General features: G+C 41.7%; 1 protein-coding gene and 1 long non-coding RNA gene across 14 annotated transcripts in view; one reads left to right on the forward strand and one right to left on the reverse strand.

Moving 5' to 3' along the window:
* Positions 1 to 12608, reverse strand: part of SYNE1 (spectrin repeat containing nuclear envelope protein 1) — a 501907-nt gene that overhangs the window by 248012 nt on the left and 241287 nt on the right. For all 12 annotated transcript variants that reach the window (XM_073337684.2, XM_073337695.2, XM_073337685.2 and 9 more), the window contains 3 exons: positions 10554 to 10718; positions 8304 to 8660; positions 2090 to 2226 (listed from right to left, as the gene is read on the reverse strand). In XM_073337684.2, the coding sequence (XP_073193785.2) occupies positions 2090 to 2226; positions 8304 to 8660; positions 10554 to 10718 (659 nt within the window). The remainder of the gene's footprint in view (positions 1 to 2089; positions 2227 to 8303; positions 8661 to 10553; positions 10719 to 12608) is intronic.
* Positions 3361 to 12608, forward strand: part of LOC140909130 (uncharacterized) — a 62933-nt gene continuing 53685 nt past the window's right edge. For both annotated transcript variants that reach the window (XR_012158096.2, XR_012158095.2), the window contains exons 1-2: positions 3361 to 3436; positions 3570 to 3750. This is a non-coding gene — a long non-coding RNA (uncharacterized LOC140909130). The remainder of the gene's footprint in view (positions 3437 to 3569; positions 3751 to 12608) is intronic.

The following is a 12608-nucleotide window of genomic DNA, read 5'->3' on the forward strand; positions in this document are numbered from 1 at the left end:
CTCACCAACTGCAGCAGGTCACGCCGGAACTTACATGGCACCAGTGTTGGATCACTTCTTGCGTTTGCGGGTTCTTGGTCATCCAGTAAAGGTGTTCATCGTGGACCTCAAAGCGCGGTCCCTGGGGTGTCTGTGGATTGGCATCCCCTTCCTCCTCGGTTGGGGTCAATTGCTCCCACACACGACTCAGGGTGGGGTCTTCTTTTTGTTGTCTCAGGAAGTCCCCATCAGTCATTCCCACTTCACTTCCAGCATCTCCCCTCCTGCAGGGCGTGGTCCGGGGCCTTCTGCAGGGCAGGAGGGTCTCTCGTCTCGTCCTTCTTCTTCCTTCTGGCCTAGGAATCCCCTCACCCATGACCACTGGTTTGTTTGTGCCAATGGACGGCGCACCCATTCTTGCAGGATCTCCCTAAACCAGGACCAGTCTTGACCACTGTTCCCCCTAAGCTGTGCACGTGCACACAGATCTTAAACCCCGCACACATGGCGAAACACCGCGCGCACTCCGACTTCAGCGGCTTCTTTTTTTTTTTTCTTCGGTGGCGGCACAGAAGAAATTTTTTGCACACACAGCCTGTTAAAAATTAGAGGGAACATTGGTCTTGACCTAGGACTACGGGATATGCCACCTTTTTGTCCAGACCGACCCGGTATGTCTCCTTGAGACTGCTCACCGTTAGCTTTACCTTAGTGGTGGCGGATAGTTGTACATACCTGTGGATGTACTGAAGGTATATAGGACTTCTGTCCAGTCCAGCGACTTCACCAGATTGGCCCATATGAGAGTCTGGCTGCAACCCAAGTCAATAAGACTGGATACTGGAGTGCCACTGACCTGCATAGGAACTATCAGTTTTGGTGAGCATCTTTGCCAGGCCCGAGAACCTGCTACCCAGACCTGGCCATAATTGCAGTCCATGAAAGGTCAGTGCCATCTGAAGTGTCCCTTCTGGCCACACTCATAACATCGACCCTTCAATGTGTCGGCCTCGGAGCTCTGTGGCGCTGGCCCCAGCCTCCAGCTTCCCTTCCCTGTTTACCCCATCACCCTGTTGTCAGAATTCCCTGTTAAGTGGGTGATTTCATCCAAGTGGGTTTCGGGCCCCCGACGGGGGTCACTTAATGAACTAGTCCGTGGTCTCTGGACGGACAAAACAAAACAACCAGTCTGGAGCCCTGCAACCTCCCAGCTGGGCCAGCAGTGGCACTTGGTGAATTAGCCCCCTGGACAGGGGAAAACATCAGTCAGTCTATGGCCCCTCGGTGGGGCAAAACAAACAAATAGTCTGTAGGACTTACTTCCCTCTGGGCTGGGACACAGAGCAGGCAGCAGCCTCCTCAGCAGGTGGCGGCTTGGCTTCCCAGCAGTCTCCGCCATCGGCAAGTCTTCTGGAGCGTAGTCAGGCTCTACCGCTAGAAGCACTGCAGGAACCAGCAATGTACGTCCTTCCTCCTCTGTTGCCCAACCCAACTGAGCTGTGCTAGCTCCTTTTATCTGGCTTCTCCACCTGGAGCATGTGCAGGAGAGGAAATGGGGCATGGCCACCTGGGCCCAAAATGATTGGTCTGCCCCCAGCAGCCCAGTGCGGAGTTGGTACACCCCGATACACCCTCTTCTGCCTGATGTGAAAAAGGGATGCGAACCTGGGTCTCCTACCCTGCAGGAGAGTGTCCTAGCCATTAGATTATGGGATATTCTCTCAATCTCTCCTGTGGAAACTTTCCCACTTTGTATAAACAATTAAATAATCATTGAAGCAGGGATTTGAATTCGATTCTCCCACATTTTTGGTGAGTGTCCAAATCACCAGGCTATAGAGTTATTTTCACTCTCTGTCTCTGGCCCAATGACTATCTGTTGTCATTCACAGTGCCAATTCTTAACCATTCAAAGCTGAGTCTTATGACTCAATCAAGGCCTTAAAAAAATAATTGGCAATTTTTTCCAACCTTTATTACCATCAAGTTTAAGGCAATCAGTAAATAATCCACTGTTTACTTGTGAATTTCTAACTTATGGTATCCTAGATCAAAATGTATATGTTACACACACAGAGTATTGTTTAACTTATATAAGATGAATGCTTACCTATTGTACTCTTTAATTAACCCTGAAACTTTTGCAGAATAGGTACTCAGATCCCTGGAAAATCTACAAAGGTCATTTAATTGAGTCTTGAACTCTTCCGTCATATTCTCTGCCTTTGTTAGAGCATCCACTGTTTCCTGGTGGGGGGGAAAAAAACACTGTGAAAAGAACTGAAATTGTGACTGTTCAATACTGTTGTCAACTAATTTAGATGAGGTGTGCCTTACATTGTTTGTGCTGTGTTAAAGCGAGATTGTACTATTACTCAGAAAAATGGGATGTGTACCTTTTTCTCAGAGCTGTCACTTTTAAATAAACAAATTAATAAAATCAACACAGAATAATTTAAACGTTAAGATGGGCAAAATGTTTGGTACTTCTGCAAAGAAATACTGTCATATACAGTTCTTTTGTAAGATCTGGCCAATATTTTCAATTCTGGGTGCCTAAAAGAAGGCTCCCAAAATCAAATTTAGGCACCAAAACAGAACTTGCCTGATTTTCAAAGGTGCTGTGCACATCCTGTTTCCATTAACTTCCAATGGGATTTGCAGGTGTTTAGCACTTCTGGACAGTCAGCTTCTACTTAGGTGCCTAAATATGGATTTAGGAACCTAACTTTAAGTATCCATATTTGAACATTTTGGGTAAATTTTTCAAAAGCACATAAGCGAATTAGGAGCCTAGGCTCCATTTTAAAAAATTCCTAAAAAGTCACTTCTGTAAACGGGACTTTGGACACGTTTGAAAATTTTACCCTTTGGCTAAAATTATTAGGGCTGAGAAAGTACTGGAATTAATCTGAAAATACTGACCTGAATTCCAAAGCAAATTTCAATTCAGCCATGTTCATTACCCAACCATGCTCATCTTCTGAAAATATTTTAGTGTTCAAGTTTTTCTGTGTGTGAATGCTTACGTAAATTCTGTTTTTTCTCAAATATTCTCCTAAAGCAAATTTCAAAGTCTACGTCTGACTTTAATAATTGCAATATATTTTTGTTGGTAAGTTGCCTAAACCACCCCATCAGAGAATAGAAACAATACTGTCTAATTTATGTAAATATGCATAAGCAGAATGTGTGATGAATGTGGGGTGTTTGGTCCAGGTTATTGATCTGTAACCCAAAAAGTGATAGATGCATTGGACTTTGAAAGGGAAGCAGAGTTTCACCACCTTAACCCACAGGCCACACACAGTGACAAGACTAATGATTACCATTCACTGAGAATGAACGCCGTGTCAAAGTACAATGTCACAGTGAGTAGTCTTAATGGCACTAGCCCGCTCTCCTGGTCAGGCCGGGGAGGAGTTTTTGAGAAACCCTCAGACTCACAGGGGAGAATGTAAGTGTGTTCTCCCTATAACTTTAGAGGAAAGTCTATCTAACTTAGCTAGTAATGAAGCCTAAACTTAGATGAGGCTAAATATGTCTGAAGGCTGTCTGCTGATTAAAAAAAAATCTCTTTTTCTCTACAGTTTTGTTCCAACTGCTAAACCAAAATACTTTGGTTTAAAGAAGGCTGCTGACCATTTTATTACGAGCCACAAGTTGCCGAAGGGAAGAAATGCAGATGCATGAAACCCAGTCAAACCCGCAAGACGATAAGTAGTTACTGGTCTAAGAGTGAAAGAATCATGTGATTCCACCCCAACACAGGTAAGGGCAAGAGGCCTATTATGTGAGGGGTGCCCTTAGCGAGACCAGATATGGACAGAGGTGCAGGTACATTCACAATATTCTCAATGGGATATCTGTGAACCATCTGCAAACCAAGAATTACTGCTCAAGAAATTAGCAAGTAGTTTAAACTACCAAAAAAAAAATAATTTGACAGTTTTACAATCTATTTGTGGACAATTACAAAGATAAAAAAGGCACAGCTCTTTGAATAGGTTGTTTACTGGGCAATATTCACTAAGATGTAATAAAACTAAGAAGCTATTCAAAAGTCCAAATATATAGATCAGCAGTAAAAGATGTCAAATCTTTCATATATCTGCAAGACTCTAACAAGCCAATTGACTGGCTTGGTAGAACAGCATATGGACAATAGCCAAGCAACCTGCGGTGATAGCCTCCTTTCTAATCCCTTCTTACCAAAAACTCTATCTGGATGGTTGTGGGTGAGTAAATGAAGATTTTTACCCTGTAATGTACTGTAAATTAGGAAATTCAAATATATTACACATATTTTTAATAAAGGCTGAACTGTCAGGAAAAGCCTTCTAGATTTTAGAGAAAAAGAAAACCACAAAATCCTGTTATCTTAAAAAAAAAAAAAAAGTGGTTTGATCGCTCACCAGTACTTCAATGTAATATTAAGTTTAGTGAAACCTGTTTATAATTAACTTGGATACAGTGAAACTCAGCAGAATGACTGTCCAAAGGCATTTCAATATCGTGTGTGTACAAAACTACAGCTCTGATTATTCTGAAACTGTGAAAAACTGACTTCACCACAGGAAATTTCCACCATATCTTTAACTAACCTACACTATTTATGCCAACATTACTGGTTATATCTGCTCTGAGTCACTCAAACACCAGTAGATTCCACAGTTATTAAGACTGAAACTCCCAAATTGTCAATGATGTTCTAATACCAATATAATATTTGAATTAATTTATTTATTTACACACTGGTAATGTTGCTTAGAAATGAATGTAAGCTTATTTCTTTTAGCTATCATGCTACACTAAAATATGCAGAGGACATTTTCTAGCAGTAACAATTATGCCATCATAATACTGATTGCTTACATACAGGATTTCTCAAGTTCTACAGTGTAGGACTCACTATTCTGAAATGTCACAAGTACTTCTGAAAAAAGAATATTTACTACAAATGCCCTGCACTTAACAAATCCATGTTTGAAGGAGTTTTTATTTTCAATTAACCTACCACTACCACCACTGAAAGATCTTTATAATAGCATACTATAATTTCACACACAAGCTGTCCAAAATGCAGAAACCTGGGTTTTTTTTTAAAGTGCAGTTATGAACTGAAAGAGACTATACCAGTGGTTCTCAACCTATTTACCACTGTGGGCTACATATGCAGCTCTCTCTGTGTTATGTGGCCCACATCCACACAGTATATATATTACCTTTATGGCCCTGAGGATGTCACATGGGGCGTAACTGTGTGCTGACTGGGCCACAGGTTGAGAACCACTGAACAATAGATACCTACACAGTATATATTTAAATAAAGCCTGGCAGAGCCAACACTGCTCTGGCAGTGAAATGGATTTGATTCTGGATCATATATCAATAGAATTATTACATAAGTTCTAAATGTGGGATCTTTTATTATTGCTATTGCCTAAGGAACACAGCTTGACTTTGGGATACCAGAATGAGCTTACAAACACTAACAATTACGAAAGATATTTTAATTCTAAGCACACATGACAATCGAGTCAATGTAAGACAACAGAAATGGAATTGCTGTCATGTCTTTTTTATGGTCACAGTATAACTTCAAAGGAAGTCCAAAATGGTTGGATCATTATTAAAAATATAAGAATGCCCATAATGGGTCAGGCCAATGGTCCATCTAGCCCAGTACCCAGTCTTCCACCCGTGGCCAATGCCAGATGCTTCAGAGGGAATGAAAAGAACAGGTAATCATCAGGTGATCCATCCCCTGTCGTCCATTCCCAGCTTCTGGCAAACAGAGGCAAGGGGCACACAGAGCATGGAGTTTGAATCCCTGACAATCTTGGCTAATAGCCATTGATGGACCTATTCTCCATGAACTTACCCAGTTCTTTTTTGGCCATCACAACATCCCCTGGCAACAAGTTCCATTGCTTGACTGTGCATTGTGTAAAATAATACTTCCTTTTGTTTGTTTTAAACCTGCTGTCTATTAATCTCATTGGGTGACCCCTGCTTCTTGTGTTACATGAAGGAGTAAATAACACTTCCTTATTCACTGTCTCCACACCAGCCATGATTGTATCGACCTCTACCATATCCCCCCCTTAGCCATCTCTATTCCAAGCTGAAAAGTCCCAGTGTTTTTAATCTCTCCTCATATGGAAGCTGTTCCATACCTTTAATCATTTTTGTTGCCCTTCTCTGTACATTTTCCAATTCTAATATATCTTTTTTGAGATGGGGTGACTAGAACTGTATGCAATATTTAAAATGTGGGCATACTATGGATTTATATAGAGGCATTATGGTATTTACTGTCTTAATAGCTATCCCTTTCCTAAAGTTTCCTAACATTTTATCTTTTATGACTGCTGCTGCACATTGAGCTGATGTTTTCAGAGAACCATTTATCATGACTTCAAGATCTCTTTCCTGAGAGGTAACAGCTAATTTAGATCCCATCATTTCGTACGTATAGTTGGGATTATGTTTTCCAATGTGCATTATTTTGCATTTATCAACATTGAATTTCATCTGCCATCTTGTTGCCCACTCACCCAGTTTTGAGAGATCCCTTTGTAACCCTTCGCAGTCTGCTTTGGGCTTAACTTAACCTTGAGTAGTTTCGTATTGTCCGCAAATTTTGCCACCTCAGTATTTACTCTTTTTTCCAGATCATTTATGAATATGTTGAATAGGACTGATCCCAGTACAGATCCTTGGGGGACTTTTACTATTTACCTCTCTTCATTCAGAAAACTGACTATTTATTCCTACCCTTTGTCATCTGTCTTTTACCCAGTTCTGATCCATAAGAGGACCTTCCCTCTTATCCCATGACTGCTTACTTTGTTTAAGAGCCTTTGGTGTGGAACCTTGTCAAAGGCTTTCTGAAAGTCTAAGTACATTATATCCACTGGTTCACCCTTGTCCACATTATTAATTTTCCTTAGGACTCCTAATTTTCAGTACACAGGTTCCTACTTTTTACTATAAATTAGATTACAAAGTAGAGGCATACGCAGTAAGACTTCTGTTTTTCTGCATTCTACATACTATTAGAAGTCAGCATATTTGTTATTAAAAAAGCAAGTATATTAGACAAGTACTACATTCAGCTACAATTTGTATAAAGTATAAATATTAACAAGCAACATTTTGAAGTCTCTTGAGATTATAAGGAGTTTAATATTGGTTTTTAAGCACAGAATCTCTGGTAATTCCTGTAGGTGTGTTGGTAATAATACAAGGTTAAAAACAGTACGAGCCAAGGGGAATTTTGCATATTCATACCCATAATGTTTAAAGTGGTATTACAGCCTTATCAGACCTGCTGCTGTGTACTGAATGCTGCATACTGGTACTGTAAATCTGCATATCAGAGGAGAATTCTGTGAAAGGGGAACTACGTGAGAGGGAAGCAGGAGACGGAGATTAATAATCTCAGATTAAAGAAAGAACATCTCTGGGAGTTTTAGAACATTTCAGATCTTCAGTGAAGGAGTAACAGTGCAAGCATTACATGGCTCTCTCACTCTACTTGGACGGTTTTGGTGCAAAGCCAGCAGAAACTGAAACACTCTACAACCTTTTTTGGGGCATATATCATTCACAGTTATAATACTACAGGAATCTTTTTGCCTCCGCTGTGGAAGATCACCTCGGAGAGAAGTAAGAAGGTAAAAGCGTTTCGATTGCCTCTCTCTGTCTTGAAGTAGTACTGCTGAGCTAGTTAAGAGAACAGTTAACCAGTAGATACTAGCTTCTAATTCCTCTTCTCTAAATATACGCCGACAGCTTATAATGCACAGTGCCAAGATGTTCTGAGAAATGAGAAGAATAAATTGGCAAAAAGCAAGGATTAAATTCAAGGAAACATAATGCCTATGATGGCTAACTGACCTTACGGAAAACCACAACATTCAATACTCATTTCTACAATCATGTGCTTTTGTGGCTTGAAATACTGAGGGAGTTGGAAGTAAAACTCAAAACTAGCATTCACTGGTTTCTGCCTCTGCTGAAAGGCCCTGTTTTCAGTGTTGGGAGAGCTGAGAAACATGTATTATGCCTTGTACAATGGAGGCCAAAGAGAAATGTCTTCATTACAACATTGCACACTGTGACTCCTTTTAAAAAAGTTTACAACGTCATTACTAGAGATTTCAGCTTTGAATTTTATATTTAAAAATGTATTTCAAAGCTTTCTGCTTTTCCTATGCCTATGTATTACAGTCACTTGCTGGTAAGAAGTTTTCTTCAACAGAGTACTTGTATATTTACAACCAAAAAAGGATTAGAGAAGCAGAAAGTGGCCTTACTTTTTCTTGGTGCCAGCATTCAATTATTTCTTTATCAGTTTGCTTGCCATCTAGGAGGGTCAGCTTTTGAGAGCAGGCTGCAAGAAGTGAGGTGAACTTTTGCAGGGCCTTTTCCAGCTGAGCAACCTGTGCTGTGAACTCCTGCTCCGACAAGGCCATTTGGCTAACTATATCCTCCAAGTTGTTTTGGGTTTGAAATATGCTCTCTTCCCACTGCTTCCAGTCCGAGCGCAGGGCCTGCATCTCTGCATCTAGCAGTTCACACCCACTGGGAGTTGTGTTCTGTTTCACTGCAGGAGCCAGTGTCTCAACTCTGCTTAGGCGGCTTGCACCAATCTGTCTGGAATCTATCAGCTCCTGCAATGGAACATTGCCATGGTAACTGAAAGTGCTGTGAGATTCACTACAGCTGGAAATCTGAACGCTTACAAATGGAGGGCAGCACATTCTACGGGGAGGTAACAGCCAGCATTTCGTGGTGAACAAAGCAGCAGTTTCAACAAAAACATTTTCACAATACCCACGCCATCTAAAAATATAAATGAAAGGTTAAAATAAAATGAAAATAACAAAGTAGACAGAGTGCTTTAAACCGAGTGACTCTGAAGCTAGTATACTCAAACTTTCAGAAGACTAGAAGAAAAACAACTTTTCTTAGACAGTGCAAAGAAGCTTCTTTAGATTAAAATGGGAAACAACATATTCTCTTTAGTACAATAAATGCAAGGGTGTAGCTGATCCCAATCGTTTTAAGGACATACAAACAGAAATGTGAAGTGCAGGAGTGCTTTGCAGTTCTGCCCATAATTTGTGATGCACCATTATTGGCTGCACAATTTCTTACTTTCCACGAGACAGCATGTTGTGTCATATTTTGATTTCATATATAAATATGAGATCACACGCTGTCATAGGAACAAGAAAAGACTATAACCTGGGGGGAATATGGCATGGAAGAAGCAGCTCTCTATATAGCCATCTATGTAGTATACAACCATAATATCAGTAGTATCTGAGTGCCTCCCAATCATTCATGTATTTATCCTCTCAACAGCCCTGTAAGGTAGGGAAGAACTCTCCCCATTTTACAATTGGGGAACGGAGGCACATGATAGATTAAATGGCACAATAAGGCTATGACTGAGGTGGGAACTGAACCCAGGACTGTGTCAGTGTCAGTCTGAAAACCTACCCACCACACCAGCTTCCTACACTGTGCCGCAGTCTAAAACTCCTCTATGAACATCTGAAGTGAAATGTTTTGACAGCAAATATATGTGAACTCTGCTCTTATACTGCATGCAGGGATAGATAATTTGCTCTGGAGTGTATAAACACATAGAAGGTGACAGCCCTCAGAGATTCAAGGGGGGCAGGGAATGTGCAAGGAGACTCCTTCACTGTACGGGTCCCATGCATCAGCACTTCCACAGTGCTTGGAGAAGTGCAGGGATCGGTCTCTCTGTGCACCCCAGGGCACACATTGCCCTAACAGAACAGGAAAGGGTGTGGCAGAGGGTAAGGGCCCTGCCCTTGTCTCTGTTTCCTCTCCAAAAAGCTCTGCAGATGGGGCAGGCACACTCGGAGGACCAAGGTGGTGCAGCTTGTGTATTGGCCCATTAAGACAGTGGTTCTTAACCAGGGGTCCGCAAGCAGGTTTCAGGGGGTCCACCAAGCATGTCCAGTGTTAGACTCGCTAGGGCCCAGGGCAGAAAGCTGAAGCCCTGCTGCGCAGGATTGTAGCCCAAGCCCCAACACCCAGGCCTGAAGCTGAAGCCTGAGCAACTTAGCTTCCCGGTGCTCCCTGTGGTGTGGGGTCCAGGGCAATTGCCCTGCTTCTTACCACTTAATGCTGGCCCTGGATTTTATACTGAGAAAAACAGTTGTTGTGGCACAGGTGGGCTGTAGAGTTTTTATACCATGGGGGGGGCAGCTCAGAAAGAAAAAGGTTGAGAACCCTAGCATTAAGGCACAAGTCCTCTCTGAGCCCACTGATATGATGCTGCTGCTTCCAGTGTGGGCTTGTGACTAAAGACCTCAGTTTTGGTTTTACTTAAACCACAGGCACAGCAGCTGAGAACAGAGTTTGGCGTAGCAAGTGCACTCTCAGCTCAGTGAAAAGTAACAACCCATTTCAAACAAACAAAGGGAAACCAACATCTTTAGATCCCACAGCACTTCTAGCCATGTCCTGTTTCAGTGCTCAGGGACTAAGTTACAAGTAAAACCAGCCCAGTTGACTTTTCTTACATTAATTTTGGCTAGTTTTTTCCGTATGGCTGATGTATCTCCAGACGCATCTGACCAGCGGTGCAGCTCTTCCTTTGCAGAATGGAGCCAGTCTGTGAATTCGTGGATGGCATCAAGGTATAGCAAATGGTCCTTCACAATGTCTTCCACTTTCCTCATTTTCTCCTGTCAATCACATGGAAAACGGACTCATTTGTGCGCTTAAGGAGTAGCATAATCTTTGGTCTCTCCTCCCCTTCCATTTGCGGTGCTGTTTTGCACGCTGTTTGCAGGGCTGCTTCCAAAGTATTCTTTTTAATAATTGCCTTATAAGCTATCCATAGTAAAGAGCTATGTTTTGCCTGGTCCTCCCCTTCCCCATTGTGCCTCTGCCTTAAAGAAATACACAGTTTGGTTGAGGAGAGGAGAAACTAACTTCCCCAAAATGTAGGAGGAGGGGAAAGAGTGAGAGAAGAGCCATGGCCCTGCTTCCCTTCTGCACCGGCCAATAGGGAGGCTGTAGGGAATGGGAGAATACTCAGTACATCCTTTTAAAGGATGGCAAAGCTGCTGCTGTGCTGAAGCAGTATGTGCTCCCTTGTAGACCTAGAGAGCATTCTGGTAGAGTGAGCAAAAGTTGCCAACTTTCACGCTGTAAATAAGCAACCTGGCTGTCACAATAAGCCAAAAAACAAGCTTATCCCATTTCACTGGCTCTAGTTTAGATGCACAGTCTGGCCTATCCTCCAAAGCACTTGCAACCCCTCCCAGCTTGGTGTCATCCGCAAACTTTATAAGTGTACTCTCTGTGCCATTCTCTACATCACTGAGGAAGATATGGAATAGAACCGGACCCAGAACTGATCCCTGCGGGACCCCACTCGATATGCCCTTCCAGTTTGACTATGAACTACTGATAACTACTCTCTGGGAATGATTTTCTAGCCAGTTATTCACCCACCTTATAGTAGCTCCATCTAGGTTGTATTTCCCTAATTTGTTTATGAAAAAGTCATGTGAGACAGTATCAAAAGCCTTACTAAAGCCAAGATATACCATATAAAGGCTTTTGCATAGGCTTTTAGATTTTATATAGCCTTGCAGAATTCAATTTTTATTTATTTAAATTTTCACAGTTGGGCAAAATTCTGGTGTTTAAAGGATTTTTTATTTAAATTTTCAGTTGTGCGAAGTTACGGGAGTCAGACAATAACCATTTAAAAACAGTGGATGTTGAGATTTGTCAAGATAAAGCTTTTTAACCGTTAAAACACAAATTGTCAGCATCACATGTCAAAATATACAAAGTAAATATCCTTAAATCAAACTGTAACAAGTTCTCAGCCAGCATTTTTCTTATTTTTCCTATTTGTAAATTTCTATTATTATTGGTAGAAACATGTTTTCATTGGTTTGTGTGTGTCTGGTGAGTCTATCAACATTTACTAATAAGTATCTAATCCTTCCAAGCCTACACTTATGGAAAATGTTATACTGCCGGCCCCTCCTTATTAAATTGAGTACATTCCAATTTGAGTACCTCTGCTGACTGCAACTGAGGCTTAATGGCATAGAGAGAGAGGTAGTTTCTCAGACAGGCAGGTCCCAACCCATTTAGGGTATATGGGGCAGAACTGAAACATATATAGGTTATTCACCTACCACTAAAAGCCCCTCAGGGATGAAACATGTCAGCTGTGCTGCAACCTTACATAGCTTCAGGCCAGGAAGGAAAAACAAAGAAATATTGTATCCAATAAGAAACTAGTTCTATGGCCTGCGTTACAGAGGAGGTCAGACTGGATGGTCACAGTGGTCCCTTTTGGCCTCTAATGTAATCTAGACATTTATGAATCTATTGCTTACAATCCACCTTTGCCTCCAGGACACTGCAAGGAAGGTGGGGAAAAACAGAAGACCTCTGAAAATTTGTTCCAACACAAAAAAAATCCTTCCTGATCTAAAAACAGATGATTTGTCAGACCTGCATCACCTTAAAAAAAACACGGCTCCTATACTACACCTGAGGGAGGGCAGCTAGCAGGAGCAAGAGGCTTTTGAAAGGGCTTGGAAAGT

The sequence above is a fragment of the Lepidochelys kempii genome, chromosome 3 (genome assembly GCF_965140285.1).
Source record: "Lepidochelys kempii isolate rLepKem1 chromosome 3, rLepKem1.hap1, whole genome shotgun sequence".
Taxonomy (NCBI): domain Eukaryota; kingdom Metazoa; phylum Chordata; order Testudines; family Cheloniidae; genus Lepidochelys; species Lepidochelys kempii.